Below are 18,368 nucleotides of genomic sequence, written 5' to 3'. Positions count from 1 at the left end.
TGAGGTAACTGTAAAAGTTTGTTTTATGCCCTGTTGCTGATCAAATCATTGGTCTTCTCTATAGTTCCTTACAAATGTATGGAATCAGTGTTCCATTTGGATTGAACATCTGTGTCTTGTCTTAATAATAGAATAATTGGCATGAAGTCATCTAAAAGGACCAATTTACATGGTATAATTGGCAGAGAGCATGAACTTTGGATTAAACAGACCTAACTTTTTAATCTTATTCTTGCTACTTACTAATGGTGTGACCTTGGACAAGTTATTTAACTTTTCAGGCTCAGTTTCTTCATCTGAAAAAATGGAGACAATACCTACCCAACTAAATATTTTTAAAGCACCAATGCACAATAGCTTGTCATACATTTAATAATAAATGTTCATTTCTTTTCCTGCTTTTATCTTCATGTATTGGTAATTTGAGACTAAGTTAGTAAAATTAAAGAACTTTCTAAGCAGTCACCCTAAACATGAGATTAGTCTGCCATTTACTTTAGTAAATACTGTATTCTCTCCATTGCCAGGAGGAGTATTTGAGAAAGGAAGGAATGATTTGAACATTGTCAATAGCCAGCTGAATTAGTGTTTTAGGGACATACTTTTGATAACTTGTACTTAATATCTCCATGAAAATGTTTTCATTTATCTTCAATCACAGGTACAGGAACTTTAAAGATAGATTTTGTTGGAGAGCTGAATGATAAAATGAAAGGTTTCTATAGAAGTAAATATACTACCCCTTCTGGAGAGGTGCGCTATGCTGCTGTCACACAGTTTGAGGTATGGTATTCTTTAATATATTATGACCTTAAATTAGACATTCTGACAAAGGTCTAATTCTATTATTTGCATGATTATTTGAGGCTTAGGTGCCTTTTGCCATAATTGTATTATTGATTTTGGAATTTTTATTTTATACTCAGCCAGTTATCTCTCTTATACAAGAGAGAGAATTAGGGATGTGGGCTGGGGAATGATTTTATTTATAACAGTACCATTATTAATTTAGTAGGAAAAGCCACAGGTACAAAAAGAGGTACAAAGTATAAAAGGAATCCAGGTATTGAAATTTTGTTACCTGTATGTCTGTATATATAGTTATATATGGATATATATAGATATAGACCTATCAATTTATATATAATTTTGTTACCTGTATGTGTGTGTGTATGAGTGTGAGTGTGATTCCAATGCTTATCTCTAGCCCTTTTGAGCACTTCTTCATCCTGGAATGGTTGGCTGGAGTGTGTCTCCAAATGATTTTTTTTTAAGAGAGGGTATGTGGGTGGTATACTTCCTGAGTCTTTGCATATCTGAAAATCTTTCATTTGCCTTTATACATGACCAGTTTTACTGAGCATGTAAGAGATTTGTTGGGGGGGAAAAGAAAAAAAGCAGCCCCTGACATCCAGAAGTTGTCCTAGCACTGAAAGCTAGTCCAAGTTGTTTTCCTGTTGGACATAAACAGTATCATAGAATGCCAACCTCAGACAAGGTCACTCCGAGACCATGATAAAGTGAGACAAAACAAGGGCACTTCATAATTTCATCCAAGCATAGACAAAAACAAGTTCACTTTGTTAATCACAAAAGACAACTCTCTCTCTTGGTTAAAATGAGTGACTGCTGCTTCTTTACCATTTGCAGTTTTAGGCTTGATGTAGTCTGCCCTCTCCACAGGTAAATAACAGTTATTGAGATACCCACTCATAAAATTGCCTCCACTTTCTGACAGCACCCAACTTAGAATGAATCCTTTCTTCTTAAATCCTCCTCCAAATCATTCAGCCAAATCCAAAATCACATAATTGTTTCTTTCTTAGACTCTTACTGAGATACCCCATGGTTTCTTTTGATGTGAGTTTTCCCTTGCTACAGTGAGTAATAAGCCCAACTTCTTCAGTGATAAGAGTGGTACAACTGGCTTACAATTTTTCTCTTTCAAAGGTGCATAAATATTGTTTTAAAGTCTTTCACATCTCATTTTGTTGAGGGGGAGGAGTCAGACTAGAATGTTTCTTCTCCCTTTGTAGGGTAACACATTTTAAAATTTTGTTTTATTTTCTTCCTGATTGCTTGTTAAATTATTTCTTTGTACGTAAAAATTAAAAAATTTCACCAGGTGTTCACTTTTCATTAACTTTTAATAATTGGTGAACCCTATTGATGTTCATATTCAGAGCTTTCTTCAGTGTAGCAGTATTTTCTTCTATTGCGTCTTCATCATGGTTTCTGTTCTGATCTCTTCTTCAGGAACATCATTTAATAATAACTTTAGCTCTAGTGTCTATCCCCCACATGTACCTTAGATTGCTTTTATCACTTTGTCCTTTGGATATTTTGGAAACTTAAATCTTACTATCTATGTCATTCATTTGATTTCCTCTAATATAAATATATTTATTTACTGCTGTTGCTCCTAATTTGAATTTTTCTGTGCATTTCTTTCTTTACACTCTACTTACTGTTCCAAATGTCTTATTTATTCTTTTTTTAAACATCTTTAGTCTTATTTATTCTTTAGTAGAATTCATAATTTATTTAGTTTCTTTGAGAGTACAATCAGCCATCTAATGTTTTTCCTTGGAGAAATCCTTTTTCAGAAGTATGTGCTTCCTCTGCATATTTCGTTACTTCTTTTTAAGATACAGAATCTTGTCGATGGTTCTATTTCTATTTTATTAAAGATTTTTTCTTTTATAACTGGTATTCTACTGCACCACTAATCTTATTTTGCTTTAACAAGTTTGCTCTTTTTTATTTTTAAAGAAAGAATGAGATCTCTTTCAAAAGGTAGGTCAAATGGTGACAGTGTTATGTGTTGTATATGGAAGTGCCATTAAACAAATGACCTGTTTGGAACTGATACAGCATCTGTCTTTATTCCTGTTGCTACCATTCCAGATAAAGAACAAAGCACATCAAAAATTCTGGAGATATTTTTATTTTTATTTTGAAATCAAAGCCAGAGAGGCAACCAGTCATATTTTCCCATCGTTGAATCCTTACAGTAGTATACTGTTAACCTTCCTGTGCTCTGTGTTGTGTTGACATTATAGATAAAGCCATTTGCCTTTAATTTGAAATATTGAAATGTTTTAATAAAAACAAAAGTATAATTGTCAGTTATTCTAATACTATAAATTGTTAAGCTCTATAGCAGACCTAGTTCCTGGATAATTGCTGATGTGGCAATGATAGTAAACCTTGTGTTTTCTTTGTAGTCAGTGCCTAGCTTGTTGCCTGGCACTGAGTAGAAAATAAATATTTGAAAAAGTGAATGAACAAATGATAGAAAGAAAGAAATGTCTGTTATTTCATGAAATAGTCTGGTAGGTTAATTCTGTGATATTTTATATTTCATATTCTTTTCTTAAGGCTACTGATGCCCGGAGAGCTTTTCCTTGCTGGGATGAGCCTGCCATCAAAGCAACTTTTGATATCTCATTGGTTGTTCCTAAAGACAGAGTAGCTTTATCAAACATGGTACGTTTGTGTTTGTGAGTATGTTCATATTTTGAATAAGCGTTTAGCAGATTTAGTTTGCTGATTAGATGGGATAGCATGAAACCACCCAGCACAGTGCTTGACACATAATTGGAACACAAATGTTAGTTTTCTTAATTTCTGAAAAGCCTTCTTTTTCTTTATTGCCTTATTTGGGGAGTTTCCCCCCTCCTGGAAGAAATTCTTTATAAACTGTATTAACAAGATCATCTAATTCCTTCAATTTGGAAATCTAAATAAGAAATGAGTTTAATAAATATTACCTGAAAGAAAAAAAATCTGATATTCTTATTAAATGCCAAAAGATATAGCCACATAATGAAGTGTATTTAGGTTTTTGGCTGATTGTATTCTTGGAATATGCTCCCTTCACTGATGTCGTTGATCCTCATTCATAATAGAGTAAGCATTCACTACTTGAAGTGTATTGTCTGAGACTGCCTTACTTAAGACATAGAGTAGCTTGTAGCTTATAATAATAGGAGTCTAGGGAACTTGGAAATGCCTGCTGCACCTGAAAATAACTGGCTTTTGCCTCCTTTATTGGTGGAGAGAATTCCATAGATTCTCTTCTCAAATATTCTCAGAGAGGAAGCTAATATATTACACTGAAATGTTCATTTACAATTTAGTATGAATGAATTTATCGGATCAATTCTTGAATAAGTCTTACTGGGAAGAAAGAATAGAGAGACCTTGAGGAAACTGAGATCCTGAATAGGAAAAAGAGGGAGAACACCAAAGGGAAATTAGGGGACTCCAAAGGTAAAGTGGAGATTTTGTGACTAATTTGTTTAGAGCCAGCCTTTGTACAGAGAATGCTCTAAATCTAGAAATCTGTACCCTTTGAAATGTCTGATTACACAATTACATTTTATTTTCATTAATATTTGTTGTCTCCTATCCTTCATTCACTTGAAAAGTATTGAGGTCTTAAAACATCCCAGTATCTGGCATATTAGTAGGTATTCAAGAAAAGTTGCTTCTTTTTTCTTACAAATCCTTGGAAGTTTTAACACTTTAGGCCCCAGTTTCTTAGTGTGAATGCTTTATCAGGTGACTTTCCTTCTTAATAAGAAAGATCTTGACAGCATAATAGCACTGGATGAATTAGGATAGAGAAGTAAGCAGTGCTGGAAAGGGGGAAGAAAAGGCCCCAAAGCCTAGAGTTTTTGGCTAGTGTTTGCTCTAAGGTATTTAATGTAAATCTGTTAAATTTTCCTTTTTTTTTTTTAAAGAATGTAATTGATCGGAAACCATATCCTGATGATGAAAATGTAGTGGAAGTGAAGTTTGCTCGCACACCTGTCATGTCTACATATCTGGTGGCATTTGTTGTGGGTGAATATGACTTTGTAGAAACAAGGTCAAAAGATGGTGTGTGTGTCCGTGTTTACACCCCTGTTGGCAAAGCAGAGCAAGGAAAATTTGCGTTAGAGGTAAATGTACTTGAAGAGGATTGTTCCAACAGTCCATAACTCCAGGTTGGGGAATTTACATTTCTGATCAATTATTAGTACAATTATTTATAATTTAATCTGAAATTTCATGTACTACTTTGGTTTTACTTTTAATAGAATCTGGGAACTAGCAACTTTGGTGTTTTATTAACATTTTACAAGATAATGATTAAGAAAATATTAGAGTAGAATTTATTTACCCAGAGAGTGGGTGGGAAAATACGTAATTATACTTTTCATTCTGAATTATAAATGGATTAAAGTTTGGCTGACATACAAAGCTTAGGGCTAAAGCACTCTTTGGAGGTGGGGCTCCCCAGGGTTGGTTTCTAGTAACTTGAGATATTTGGCTTGCAACAGGATTCCTTTGTGGATTTCTATATGAATGACAGTAAGATTTATCAGATGGTTCTTTTGTCTATACTTTTATAGGTTGCTGCTAAAACTCTGCCTTTTTATAAGGACTACTTCAATGTTCCTTATCCTCTACCTAAAATTGATCTCATTGCTATTGCAGACTTTGCAGCTGGTAAAGTAAATTTCATTTTATTGATGAATTGTAATAACTTTTTTGAATTTTATGATTTTTCAAGAAGTATATATAAATATCAATAAATGTTTATATTTGTTTTATGAAGGTGCCATGGAGAACTGGGGCCTTGTTACTTATAGGTATGTTAATGATGTATTACCCTGCCTTATCTTTTTAAATCACTGATTTCATGAGAGCTTCACTCCTAAGTACAGTTCAGTAGCTTCTGCTTTATGATCTGTCATAAATTTTCCTACCTCCCCCCACTTCCTTGAACATTTCAAGAATGCAGATGAACACCCTCTGGAGTATAAGATTTTAAAGTGAGCATCTGGCATTAGTAGCATTTGTAGATGTATTTTTGGCTGAGTTTCTCATTTCAGTGCCTTCTCTTCCTTCTAGTAGTTACATAGTTATATATCCAGCTTGAAGAACTTTCCCTGATTTAATATCTTCTGGCCAAATTTTTGCATGTCTGTCACCACAATACAAACATGTAGGTTGTATAATTTTAAAAGCAGTGTCTGTAAACAAGTTTTTGTCTTCCACTTTCAGTTGCCTTCTTCAGTGAGCTAAGTTTTGGACAGCCTGCTCAGTGTTCTCTTTAGGACTGTGGAATGTATCTTCCCCCCACTTTCTGCTCCCCTTCTTTTAATGGAAGGACTGTCTTCTCTCTCTGTCTAGCACAATAATCCCTAATCCTTTAGACAAAGTTTTTCTGAAATTTCAGGCAGCTGTCCTATAAACAAACTGATAATTAAACTTGTGTCACATCTTTGATCTTCTGTTATGAATTCTATTGGAGTGGTGTCTTTAATCTTCCCAGAACTTTTTCTATCCTGTGTACTCTGAGGAAATGTTTTCTTGACATCTTTAAAGCCTAACTTGACCATCTTATTTACTGTTTGAATCTCCCTCCCCCACTTCTGCATGCCTGCTTTGGTTGTAATACTTAAAAAAAAATTTTTTTTTTAAACACAGGGAGACTGCATTGCTTATTGATCCAAAAAACTCCTGTTCTTCATCACGCCAGTGGGTTGCCCTGGTTGTGGGACATGAACTCGCCCATCAATGGTTTGGAAATCTTGTTACTATGGTATTTAATATTTTTAAGTGCTCAAATATATTTATTTTTTTCCTGCTGCACCTTTTTTTGTCTACATAGTATTTCAGGTTTGGCTGGAATGTTGTACCAAAAAAGTAGTTTTTTGATTGAAAAACTTTATTTTAAAAGGTCCACTTTGAAGTGTTTATCAGAATATTCTTGTTGATCAAAAGCATGTAGATAATCTTTATTCAACAGAAAATACTTCCTAAACTGTTCTAAATACTGCCTGCAAGCGGGGGGAGTCATGATACTAATTTGGGTGAAAGGAAGAGATTCCATTTAGGTAGAGAGATTCCATGCAGTGAGATTCAGACTAATTGTAGTTTCTTGTGTCATATATATTATGTAGCTCACTAGCTGTAAAGTAACCTGATAAATGACAAACTATCCTTGATTAGGTTGAAATGTTTTTAAGGGTCATTTTCTTCATTGCCTGAAATTTTAAGTTGAAATTTGACAGAAATGAAAGCAAAGAAACAATAACTGTGAAGTATATTAAAATTTCCAACTGTCCTATTGAAGTTCTTGTTTATTATAATGTTTGCAGTGAATGATCTCTGTCCTCTAGTCTTGACCTTTCCCTCTTACTCTGAATAAGTACTATCTATAGCAGCCAACTATGTTAGAGCTTGGGAGCCCAGCGTTTAATAAGTGAACTAGAAGTGCCTCTGCAGAGAAAGAACTGGAGATTCTGGAGCCAGCCAGATTCCCTGATGGCATTTTAGGCTGCCAAAGAGCAGAGCCCAATTTGGATATTAGTTGAGTCCACATGTCACAAAAATAAGCAAGAAAGGAAAACATTTAGCAACTCTTACATATTTGAAAGAGTTTCTAAAGAAGGTCAGCCCTTGAAAGTAAATCCTTTCCTTTTTGCTTTGGATGTTTAAAATTTTGCTTAGGGGTAAAAAAAATTTTTTTGAAATATAATTTTATGTGGAAGTAAGTATACTAGTACCTGTATTCAGTATGTCAGGAACATTCTTTTCTCCTAATGCAGCAAGTTTGTTGCTGCCAAACAATTTTTTTTGCTCAGTGTTGAGCAGACTTTATTTTTTATGATTTTATTTTTAAACTTCCAGTAATAAATTTTAGTAGGGGAAATGTGTGCATTCTCATTTTGCTTTTAAACAACTTTTTACTGGATTGGAGCAACTTCTAGTTATTAGATGTCACTTGTTTCATTAACCAAAATTCAAAGGCTTAGACATAGTTGGAAAATTACTAGGTTTGTACCAGCTTATCTCAGTGGAGGCTTTTAGTTAAATAAGTGCACAAAGCATATAGACAGATAGCCATTTATCAGTTGATATTGAAAATATTTGATCTTTTCAGAATTTTAAAATGCCCTTTTGTTTTTCACCATTGCGTTAGTCCTTTGTCCTAAATTCATATAGTATTGCTTTCTTTTCATAAGAGATTTAATCAACTTTAATGAAAATTAGATTGAAATCTCTTTCTAAAAAGTTGATTTCTTTTTCAAAAAGTTGATTTTGTCTGTGACCCATTATATTCTTTATCCACTCCACTGTTAATTCTTATTAACAGATGAGAATTTTATATTTCATAAATGTTTAAACACTAATTCGTTACTGAACTACTTACTGCCATGACATTTCTGTTAATTTCACATAATTCTTATATAAGCAGTACTGCTTTTCTGTTTATCTAGAAAGTTTAACTTTTCAATCAACAGTGATTTTTCCCTGTCATTGTGGAAATAGTTTCCAGTTTTCCTTGTTTGGTCCTGATAAGCTTTCTGTTGTTTTTAAGAGAACTGTTCATTAAACTAAATTTTATATGACAGTGTAGGCTCTTGCCTATATTTATGCGCTCTCTTCCCCTTTTCCGTATTTAGGGTGTTTTTCATCCTCCTTCTTCCTCCTTTTCTACCTTCAGTACCAGAAAGTTACTTAGCAGTGGTGATAATGCTAGTGTCACCAGGTTGGCCTTTCTTGGCATTTCTTTTGTTCAGGGATGTGAGTTATTCACTAAATGTTTTGAAATGAATTTCAGTTCATTAAGAGCTTTAGAGTATAGTGGAAGGGACATATGAGTTTTTTAAATTAGTGGAGTGACAAGCATCTTGTTTTCTTAATATATTTCCATCTTTTGTTTTTAGGAATGGTGGACTCATCTTTGGTTAAATGAAGGCTTTGCATCATGGATTGAATATCTGTGTGTAGACCACTGCTTCCCAGAGTATGATATCTGGACTCAGTTTGTTTCTGCTGATTACACACGTGCCCAGGAGCTTGATGCCTTAGATAACAGCCATCCTATTGAAGTGAGACATAATTTTCACTCATTGGCCTTTGCTCTCATTTTCAATAAAATATATAATTTGTTTATAGAGATACTTAGGACTCTGAAAAGAAAATTGCATTGGTGATGTCATTTACTTTTGTAGTTTATGTTTCCATTCTTGAAATTCTAGCAATACTAAGTTCTAATTATGTTTCTTTTTAAACATCTATGATCTTTGTAGAAGCAAGTGCTCTGTACCCATAAGCATTCACTAAATAGATTTTTATTGAATAGTGTGGGGGAACCATAGCTGTTGGGTAGTATGATTCTGTTGTTTCAGAGAAAATTCTGAACATACTTTTTATTGTTGTCATTGTCTGTTTTTATATAAATATTTTAATTCTTTTGACTTAGCCTGTCCTTATTTCAGCTAGTTTATCTGTATAAATTTTGCCTCTAAAGAGCTAGACTTAGAGTCTACCTGGACATATTTAACCAGGGTCCTGTGTAACTGTAAGCCATTACAATTAGTGCAAGACGTCAAATGTTTTTCATCTCTCCCTTCCTTACCCTCACTTCCCTACCCACAAAGAGATCAATAGTGACTTGCCTCCCAGCAAAGCAGTGCCAAGGTTGGAACCCAGGTCCTAAGAGATGATGGGGATTGTGTTATATATTCTATTTTATTAGTATTAGTTATTAAGCCCTTTTAAACAATTACACATTATGAGTCACCTAAAGGGAAAAAGTATCTTATGATTTAGAAGGGTTTTCCTAGAAAGCTTTTTATGTAATTCAGTATTACAGGCTGTCTGCTTCCTGTCATAACCTTGAATCACACTGTCTGCTAGGTCAGTGTGGGCCATCCTTCTGAAGTTGATGAGATATTTGACGCTATATCATATAGCAAAGGTGCATCTGTCATCCGAATGCTACATGACTACATTGGGGATAAGGTAAAAAAGCAATTTAAAAAATCTTCCATTCTTTTATGCTGAAGCCATAGAGTTTTGCATGAAAAAAAAAAGTTTGATTTTATTTAGGTTAAGTTCCTAAGTAATTTTTCTAGAATTTATAAGGATAGTACTCTGGCTTGTCTTTATTTCTTTTTATGCTGATTATTTTGGTCTCTGAGATGAATGATGTTGCAGATATGTTTTGGGGGTTGGTGGAAGTCTGGTATAAAACTTAAAAGCAAAAGTAGAAGGCAAAGAGTATGCATTTTTAAACAGAAAGTAGTAGACATTAGAGGGATACATGTGTTTTAGTAAATCTAACAGTCAAGTAATTTGAGTAAATTAGTTTTTGAGTACTATATACTCAAAATATACTATAATTCTAAGTTCTGACTCTCCTGGATTTTAAAAATTGTGTTTTCTCAGGACTTTAAGAAAGGAATGAACATGTATTTAACCAAGTTTCAACAAAAGAATGCTGCCACAGGTAATCTTTCTATCTCAATAATCCATTGAGATAGAAATGGAGAGAAAGTGTTGGCATACTATCTAGAGTGTGACATTTTATTTTTTCTAAATACTTAATTTTCCATGTGCTGGATAGGAAATAGAGTCGACGTATTTGAAGATGTGTTACATCATGGATCAACAACATGAATCAGGACCTATTATCCTTTTGGTCATCCTCCAGTAGTCTGCTTTCCACAGCTCAATGTTTTGTCACTTTAAAGAATCTGAAAAGTTCTGTTTACTTTACCAGAGCTTGTTCTTTTTGATGATTTGTGGGTTTTGTTGCCCTTCGTTGACCATTGGCCATTAAAATAGCTGCAAATTAACCATTTGTAGGAGTGAACTTGTGGAACTACAGATTTTCAATGAAGTAAATTCTTAAGATTTTATGATGGTCTATTAGATATTAGAGTCAAAAGGAAGAATAAAGGTGTAATAGTTGATTGACTGTGAAGCTGAGTTCCTTAGTGAACAAAAATAGTTTAAAATACAAGATTTGTGTAATGTCATTAGTATAGGTCTGGGGTGGGGCCTGAGAGTCTGCATTTCTAACAGACTCCCAGGTGAAGCCAGTGCTACTAGTTCATGGACCGTACTTTAGCTTACCAAAGTGTAACTGGTACAGGGTGTACCATGTAACTTTTTTTGGTTTGTTTTTGTTACTTATGAAAGACAATTGGCAGTTCAAATACATTCCCGTTAATCATCCATGATTTTTATCCTCTTGTAGCAGTTGTAGTGCTCTCTGTCTACTGTCTCCGCCCCGCCCTTAATTTATGCTTTCTTAATCTCTCCCCTGGAATTCACTACTAATTTACTACTCGCCTTGTCCCACTCTCTTCAGTTTCATCTCTCACTCTGAGGCTAGCTAGGGTTATCTTTCTAAAGTGAATATCTAATTACATCACCCTACTGATTAAAAACACTTGAGATGCCACATTCCTTTCACGATAAAGTCTATACTTCTTTGTAAGCCATACAGTCTTGAACAGTTCAACCCCTGCCTACTTTTTTAGCCTCATGGCCTGTTGCTCCCACACATGCGCCTCTGTCTTCAGCTTATTGAATGTATTGCTGTACTGACATTTTCTGTCATTTCTTATACTTTCCTCTTTTTTTTTTGGCCATGCTGCATGGCTTATGGGATCTTAGTTCCCTGACCAGGGATCGAACCCGGGCCCACGGCAGTGAAAGCTCAGAGGCCTAACCACTGGACGCCGGCGAATTCCTTTTTATTTACCTCTTTGTACCTTTATTCTGTCTACCTGGAATGCTCTTTTTCCCACTGTCTAATGAACAACTCCTCTTCAAGCTGCAGACCAAAAGTTTACCTCTTGTGAAGCCTTTATTCTTTGGATTTTTCTTTCTCTGTTCTTGCCCCTGTTATAGTATGTACCACATTGTATTGTTGTTTTGCTTATTCTACCACCAGAGTTGTTTGACCATATGGGTCAAAAACAGCATCAGCATTGAGTATTTTTTAACTTCTGTTAATTGAATGGGTATAATAGTTTTAAGTTTGTGAATGATTGTTTAGTAGTGACCTTGAATATGTTTCCATTTGTTTGTTTCTGTTTCTTCTTGTTTGAACTCACCTGTTTGTCTTTTGTTTATAACTTGTAATTTTTTAATAAATTGGAACAATTAAGAACATCTTAGAATATAAGACCATAGAGTTCACTTAATGGGAAGGCAAGGGGAACGTTAATTTGGCCCACTGTTCCTGAACCTGAAAGAACCACAAAATTGGTCAGTGTTGCAGTGCCAAGAGTTATATAAAATTTCTGGTTTGTTTAGGAAAATAAAAATGGAAACATTTTAGATTTTCATTGTTTGTATATCTTCTAGAGGATCTCTGGGAAAGTTTAGAAAATGCCAGTGGTAAACCTATAGCCGCTGTGATGAATACCTGGACCAAACAAATGGGATTCCCCCTCATTTATGTGGAAGCGGAACAGGTAAACTTATAAAAAGTCCTTCAATTTTTTTTGATATTGTATTAAATGAAATTCAGTCAGTGTTATCAAATTTGCTTTTCTGTCCTTTAAGTATTCTAGGTAAGATTTAAGCCAGCCCTTATACTCTTTTCTCAATGATTTATTATGTCTATACCAAACAGTTTACCCCCATGTCTTTAAAATTATACATGCTTATGGTAGAAAACAAAATATTGTCGCCCTTACTGTCCCCAAGGAAAACACTGTAACCTTATTGATATAGTTCTAAAATCACCAAATGAGGTTTTTTCTGAGAATTCAAGGTTGGTTTAATATTAAAAAACAGTCAATGTATTGACTCATAGTCACTACATTAACAGAATCAAATTAGAAAAACCACATAATGACCTCACCTGTTGCATAAAAAGGATTTGGTAAAATTCAACTACACCCGTTTATAATATCATTCTTTAAAATTAGGGTTTTTTTTGTTTTGTTTTTTGTTTTTTTTTTTGTTTGTTTTTTGCGATACGCGGGCCTCTCACCGCTGCAGCCTTTCCCATTGCGGAGCACCGGCTCCAGACGCGCAGGCTCAGCGGCCATGGCTCACGGGCCCAGCCGCTCCGCGGCATGTGGGATCCTCCCGGACCGGGGCATGAACCTGCGTCCCCTGCATCGGCAGGCAGACTCCCAACCACTGCGCCACCAGGGAAGCCCTAAAATTAGTTTTTAATGTTGGATGGCATTGTGATTTTGATTAGAATTGCATTCATATTAGTTGAACTGTTATCTGAATTCAGACAGGTGTAATTCAAAATGAGTTGTCCTCCAACAGTACTGAGAATTACCATCAACCTATAATGCATACCAGAAAGTTTGTCTTAACTTAGTTTAATTGTATGAAACTATGAAATCATTCTCTTAAATTTCTTTGCCATGGTTTTATAAGCTGCATAGGGAATTAATTCCATTCTTTTTTAGGGAGGAGGATTCATAGCTCTTTTTTAGATATGTGTTTGTCCTTGTGGTTCTGCATTGTCCATGAAGCTAATATTTTACAAAGGCTCAATGTGGCAATAAAGTACATACATTGGAGAACCTCTCAGTTAGATTGGCTGCAAGCATTTGAAAAGGCAGTTTAGGGAACACAATTAATCATATTTGGTGAGAAAGGATATCTAAAACTTTAGTGAGCTGTCATTGTGACCATTCTGTTTCTTTCTAGTTTATCAGAACAGAGGACACTAATACCCCACTTCCTCCCAATGTTATTGAGACTCAGCGAACTTTTCCATCAAGCTACTTTCAAGATCTTACTTTTTCTCTGCATTTTTTTTTGTCTCCAAGCACAGCCAAACTAATCCTCCATTTTACATTACAATAAAAAGCCTGTCTATGGCTCAGTTCTTTTACAGATAGGAGAACTCTGCAACATTGTATCTTGATTATGATCTGTATCTCACTTTATATTCCCTAAATTTAAATATTTTTGCTTTATTTCTGAATCAATTTAAAAGTCACCTAATAACTTTTTCAAGGAAATCTATGTGATACATAATTAATCAGTGATGTAGTATCCGTATTTAAGTTCATTAGTAGTTTCTTTATGGCATCAAAGTGGCCATTGCTTCCTCACTCAAATTTTTTGGTTTTTCATTTCTGTCTCTTGCAGTTTATCCCTTTATAAAGGTCATTGACCCAATTTAGTGTTTGATTTAAGTGATCTTAAAATTGTTTTATCTTGCATTATTTAAAATGTCTAGGGCATAGTAACAAATGATAACTAAATAAAAGATTGCATATTGTTGAAGTAGTTTTTTAAAAATATGTACTTGCCTTTGTTCCTTCTGGCTTTTTAGTTTATTGCAGTACCTCTCCCCGACTTTTTTTTGTGTTTCATTGCAAAGCTCATCCTTTGAAACAAGGTGTGTGCTGCTTTCATGTTTGTCAGTTGTTCTAAAAATGACTTTGGATTCTGAATTCAGAATTTGAATTCTGAATATTGAGTCCCCATGCTAATTTAATGTTGCCACTTTTTGGAAGTAGAAAAGGCTGAAGACATAACCTTCCTCCATAAAGGTTAACTATGTATCCTTTTTGAAAACTTTAACACTTTGAAGTTCTTATCTGGATACATATCTCTTCACATGAGCAATATTTCATAGCACCTGGCCTTTAATTTTTAGAGTATTGTTATTTTGAGGCCTTAATGTGAAATAGTGACTTTTCTACCATTCTGTAGTATCATGCTCTTTATCACCATTGCATTTTGTATATTCAGGAGCCATTTGGCTATATGGTTTCACGTCTGCTTTGTCACAGAGATGTCGTCCCCTCCAAAAAAAAAAGTGTTGTTGCTACTACAGCCTTTATTTTGTTTTGCTTCTTTAGATAGAAGATGACAGACTACTGAGGTTGTCCCAAAGGAAGTTCTGTGCCAGTGGACCATATGTTGGTAAGCAAATGGCTATGAGTGGGAGCTGATCAGTGAGTTTGGATACCATACCATAGTGTTCCAACTAATAAGAAATAATTATCCATTTAAAAATATTTTTAATAGAATTAAACAGAAACAAGGTAATGGTAATAGAATAAAAACGAAATCTAGGAAGTCAAAACAGGAGATTCATGGGGTATTTGTAGTATTGTCATATTCTTAGATTTTTGAAAGTCCATGTCTCTGTGTGTTATTGGGGGCTGTAATGAATGAAGAAGTATAGGAACACTCAAGGGATGTCTCTAACCTTAATCCCTAAAAGAAGACTTGGTATGCATTTGTGTACTAAGTCTTATGCACTCGTGTGCTAAGTACATTTGTTATATTTGTGTACCAAGTGTATACATTGTGGCTACTTTTTTTTTTTTTAATTCTTGGGCGTAGTAAGTAACTAAGCAAATAAATAAAGCCTAATGATTATTTAGATTTATTATGTACCAGTCATTGTGCTAAGCACTATAACTGACCCTTATTTTATACTCTCAGCAACCCTATTAGGTAGGTCATATTATTTCTGTTTACAAATAGGGAAGCTGAGGCATAGCTAACTAAGTTAAATTGTGCAAGATAACCTATATAATAAGTCAAAGAGTAGGAATTCAAACAAAATAGTTGGATTATATAAGTTTATAATCCTTAAGTTTATACCCTTAATTATCATTCAACTCTGCTTTTTCAAGTATTTCTACATGACATTAGACTTTTTTGTTGTTTAATTATTTTCGGCTGTGTTGGGTCTTCGTTGCTGCACATGGGCTTTCTCTAGTTGTGGTAAGCGGGGGCTACTCTTTGTTGCGGTGCGTGGACTTCTCACTGCAGTGGCTTCTCGTTGCAGAGCACGGGCTCTAGGCGCGTGGTCTTCAGTAGATGTGGCACTTGGGCTCAGTAGTTGTGGCTTGCGGGCTGTAGAGTGCAGGCTCAGTAGTTGTGGCGCACGGGCTTAGTTGCTCCACGGCGTGTGGGATCTTCCTGAACCAGGACTCAAACCAGTGTCCCCTGCATTGTCAGGTGGATTCTTAACCACTGCATCACCAGGGAAGCCTGACAATAGACTCTTTTACCCAGGGAATGAAAGATGAATTGAAAAATCAAGAAGTAAACTGTTTTTCTGCACCTTTCTCACTTCCTTTAAAATAGTAGTTCCCAACAGGGGGAAGGGTATATCAGAATCACCAATGCCTTTTCATGTTCCACCCACCAAATGATGATGCACTCTACTAGGTTTAAGAGGTACAGCCTTCAACCCTTAGTCTTAGCATTGAGAGTTACTCTTAATAAATATGTCTGACAAGTGAGGTGACATGTTTATTATCTAAATAAATAGTGTCACAGTTGCTGTTTTCTGCACATATCTGCAATCTGCATTGTAGGACTGACAGGTTTTGCAGGTCTTTCCAATACTCTGTGACCACTCTAGGCATTATTAAAACCTGAATTATCCCAGTGTCAGGAGGGAATTTTCATTTGTGGTTTAGCCTGATAGCATAAAGCTATATAATTTATTAAGATAGTTTCATTAATGTACTGGGCAATGACTCTCTTTTGTTTGGCATCTTAATGCAAAATCTGTTTTGCTGTATAATACCTAAGAGAGTGTATGTATTTGCCTTACAAAAGCTTTGGCTTTTAGATGTGACTTCTCAGTGTTCGAATCCAGCAGCTCCCAAGGTGTATCCTATCTGTCGCAGAAATAGAATCAGCCCTTCAGTTTCTCAGCAGTGTATATACCTGTTAAGAATTGCACCTTAGAATTTGTTGTTGTTGTTGTTGTTGTTGTTGTACGCAAGCCTCTCACTGCTGTGGCCTCTCCTGTTGCGGAGCACAGGCTCCGGACGCAGCTCACAGGCCCAGCCGCTCCGCAGCATGTAGGGATCTTCCCGGACCGGGGCATGAACCTGTGTCCCCTGCATCGGCAGGCGGACTCTCAACCACTGCGCCACCAGGGAAGCCCTGCACCTTAGAATTTGTTTTTAAGTGCTATGTAAGAGCTTTAACCCACTCGAAATGTCTCTTACTAGTAAAATCATTATTTCTTTTGCTCTGAAAGGGGAAAACAACAATTAAATTAAAATTGTTGTATTTGTGATTCTACAAGTAAACACAGTGTTCTCTTTTTTATAGGCTATTGTGATTTCATTAGTAAATTCTCTCTTCCTTATTATTATTCAGGTTACCTGGAAGAGTTCATGTACCATTAAAAATGAGCTATTGGCTTAACAATTGGATTCAAACCCATGCATGGGACACCACTCCTCTCTCTCTACTTTACCTTCTATTTCTCCCAGTGAGAAATTATTTTTCAAGTTTCCTCTTTGTTCTTCTCTTGCTTAAGGAGAAGACTGTCCCCAGTGGATGGTTCCTATCACAATCTCTACTAGTGAAGATTCCAGCCATGCCAAAATGAAGATTCTCATGGACAAGCCAGAGATGAATGTAGTTTTAAAAGATGTCAAACCAGACCAGTGGGTGAAGGTGAGTCCAGAAATGACATGGCCATTTTTATCTTACCTAAATTTGTTTATTTCTTTCATTTCCTTTATTCATTTTATGGCTGGCTCTAAATTCTACTGCTTCATTTTGGACTAGGACTTGAAAAGAAAAAAACATTTCTGAACTTTCTTGTGTGAAATTTAGGGCCAACTTTCAAATAGTATTGTCTAGATATTTGCCTTTATGTCAGGTAAGGGAGTGGTCAGTAAGCAGTTACAAAGGGATAGGATTAAACAGGAAAAAACTAGTAGTCTATGTATAAAGTCACATTAACCAAAACATTTGTAGTCTTGCAACTTCAAACTGCCCTGTCATTGTAATGACATGTTAACTTCAGTGATGTGTTGTCATTGTGCATGTACAACTATAATCAAGTGAGATCAGACATATAATAATCAGTTTGTGTCACTGAAATGTGAAATTACTTTTAGCTGGTGTTTTAAAGCCATTTCACAACACTAAGAGTCAGTAAATATTATTTTTCATTATTCTGTACTCTGCCTTTCATAATGAAAGTATCTGTTACAGACTTTTCTCCCAATTATAGGTTCCTAATAGGAATTATACATTGTCTCAGGCTTTTGTGCTTGCAGAACTATTTCTCCCTCTGTTTTAATTTTTTTAATATATTTTTGTAATATACCCAGTGGAATACTATATTACCATTTGAAATTACATTCTGGAACATATGTAGCAATATGAAATTTTTCTTATAAGAAAAAACACTATGATTGTAATTAGGTAAATAAAGGTGTTATTCCTATAGTAAAAGATAAAGGGAATCAATAAAATAATTACTGTATTAGAAATGTGAAGTGACTTAAATATATATAAATAGTAAAATATTTATATCTTTTTTAAAAAATTAATTTATTTTATTTTTGGCTGTGTTGGGTCTTCGTTGCTGTGCGTGGGCTTTCTTTAGTTGCAGCGAGTGAGGGCTACTCTTCGTTGCAGTGTGTGGGCTTCTTATTGCGGTGGCTTCCCTTGTTGCAGAGCAGGGGCTCTAGGCGCACGGGCTTTAGTAGTTGTGGCACGCGGGCTCAGTAGCTGTGGCTCACAGGCTCCAGAGCTGTGGCGCACAGGCTTAGTTGCTCTGAGGCATGTGGGATCTTCCCGGACCA

The 18,368-nt window shown here is 35.2% G+C and overlaps 1 protein-coding gene across 2 annotated transcripts in view; it reads left to right on the top strand.

Annotated features, from left to right (window-relative positions):
• The window catches only part of NPEPPS (aminopeptidase puromycin sensitive), a 97,703-nt gene that overhangs the window by 64,040 nt on the left and 15,295 nt on the right, over positions 1–18,368 (top strand). For both annotated transcript variants that reach the window (XM_060133370.1, XM_060133369.1), the window contains 12 exons: positions 662–783; positions 3,382–3,489; positions 4,749–4,949; positions 5,403–5,499; positions 5,609–5,642; positions 6,484–6,598; positions 8,730–8,894; positions 9,706–9,810; positions 10,237–10,297; positions 12,169–12,278; positions 14,649–14,712; positions 17,087–17,226. In XM_060133370.1, coding sequence (XP_059989353.1) covers positions 662–783; positions 3,382–3,489; positions 4,749–4,949; positions 5,403–5,499; positions 5,609–5,642; positions 6,484–6,598; positions 8,730–8,894; positions 9,706–9,810; positions 10,237–10,297; positions 12,169–12,278; positions 14,649–14,712; positions 17,087–17,226 — 1,322 coding nt within the window. The remainder of the gene's footprint in view (positions 1–661; positions 784–3,381; positions 3,490–4,748; positions 4,950–5,402; positions 5,500–5,608; positions 5,643–6,483; positions 6,599–8,729; positions 8,895–9,705; positions 9,811–10,236; positions 10,298–12,168; positions 12,279–14,648; positions 14,713–17,086; positions 17,227–18,368) is intronic.

This window comes from Lagenorhynchus albirostris, chromosome 20 (genome assembly GCF_949774975.1).
Source record: "Lagenorhynchus albirostris chromosome 20, mLagAlb1.1, whole genome shotgun sequence".
NCBI classification, from domain to species: domain Eukaryota; kingdom Metazoa; phylum Chordata; class Mammalia; order Artiodactyla; family Delphinidae; genus Lagenorhynchus; species Lagenorhynchus albirostris.
The sequence above is the reverse complement of the archived record's forward strand: the minus strand, read 5'-3'. Positions and strand labels throughout refer to the sequence as shown.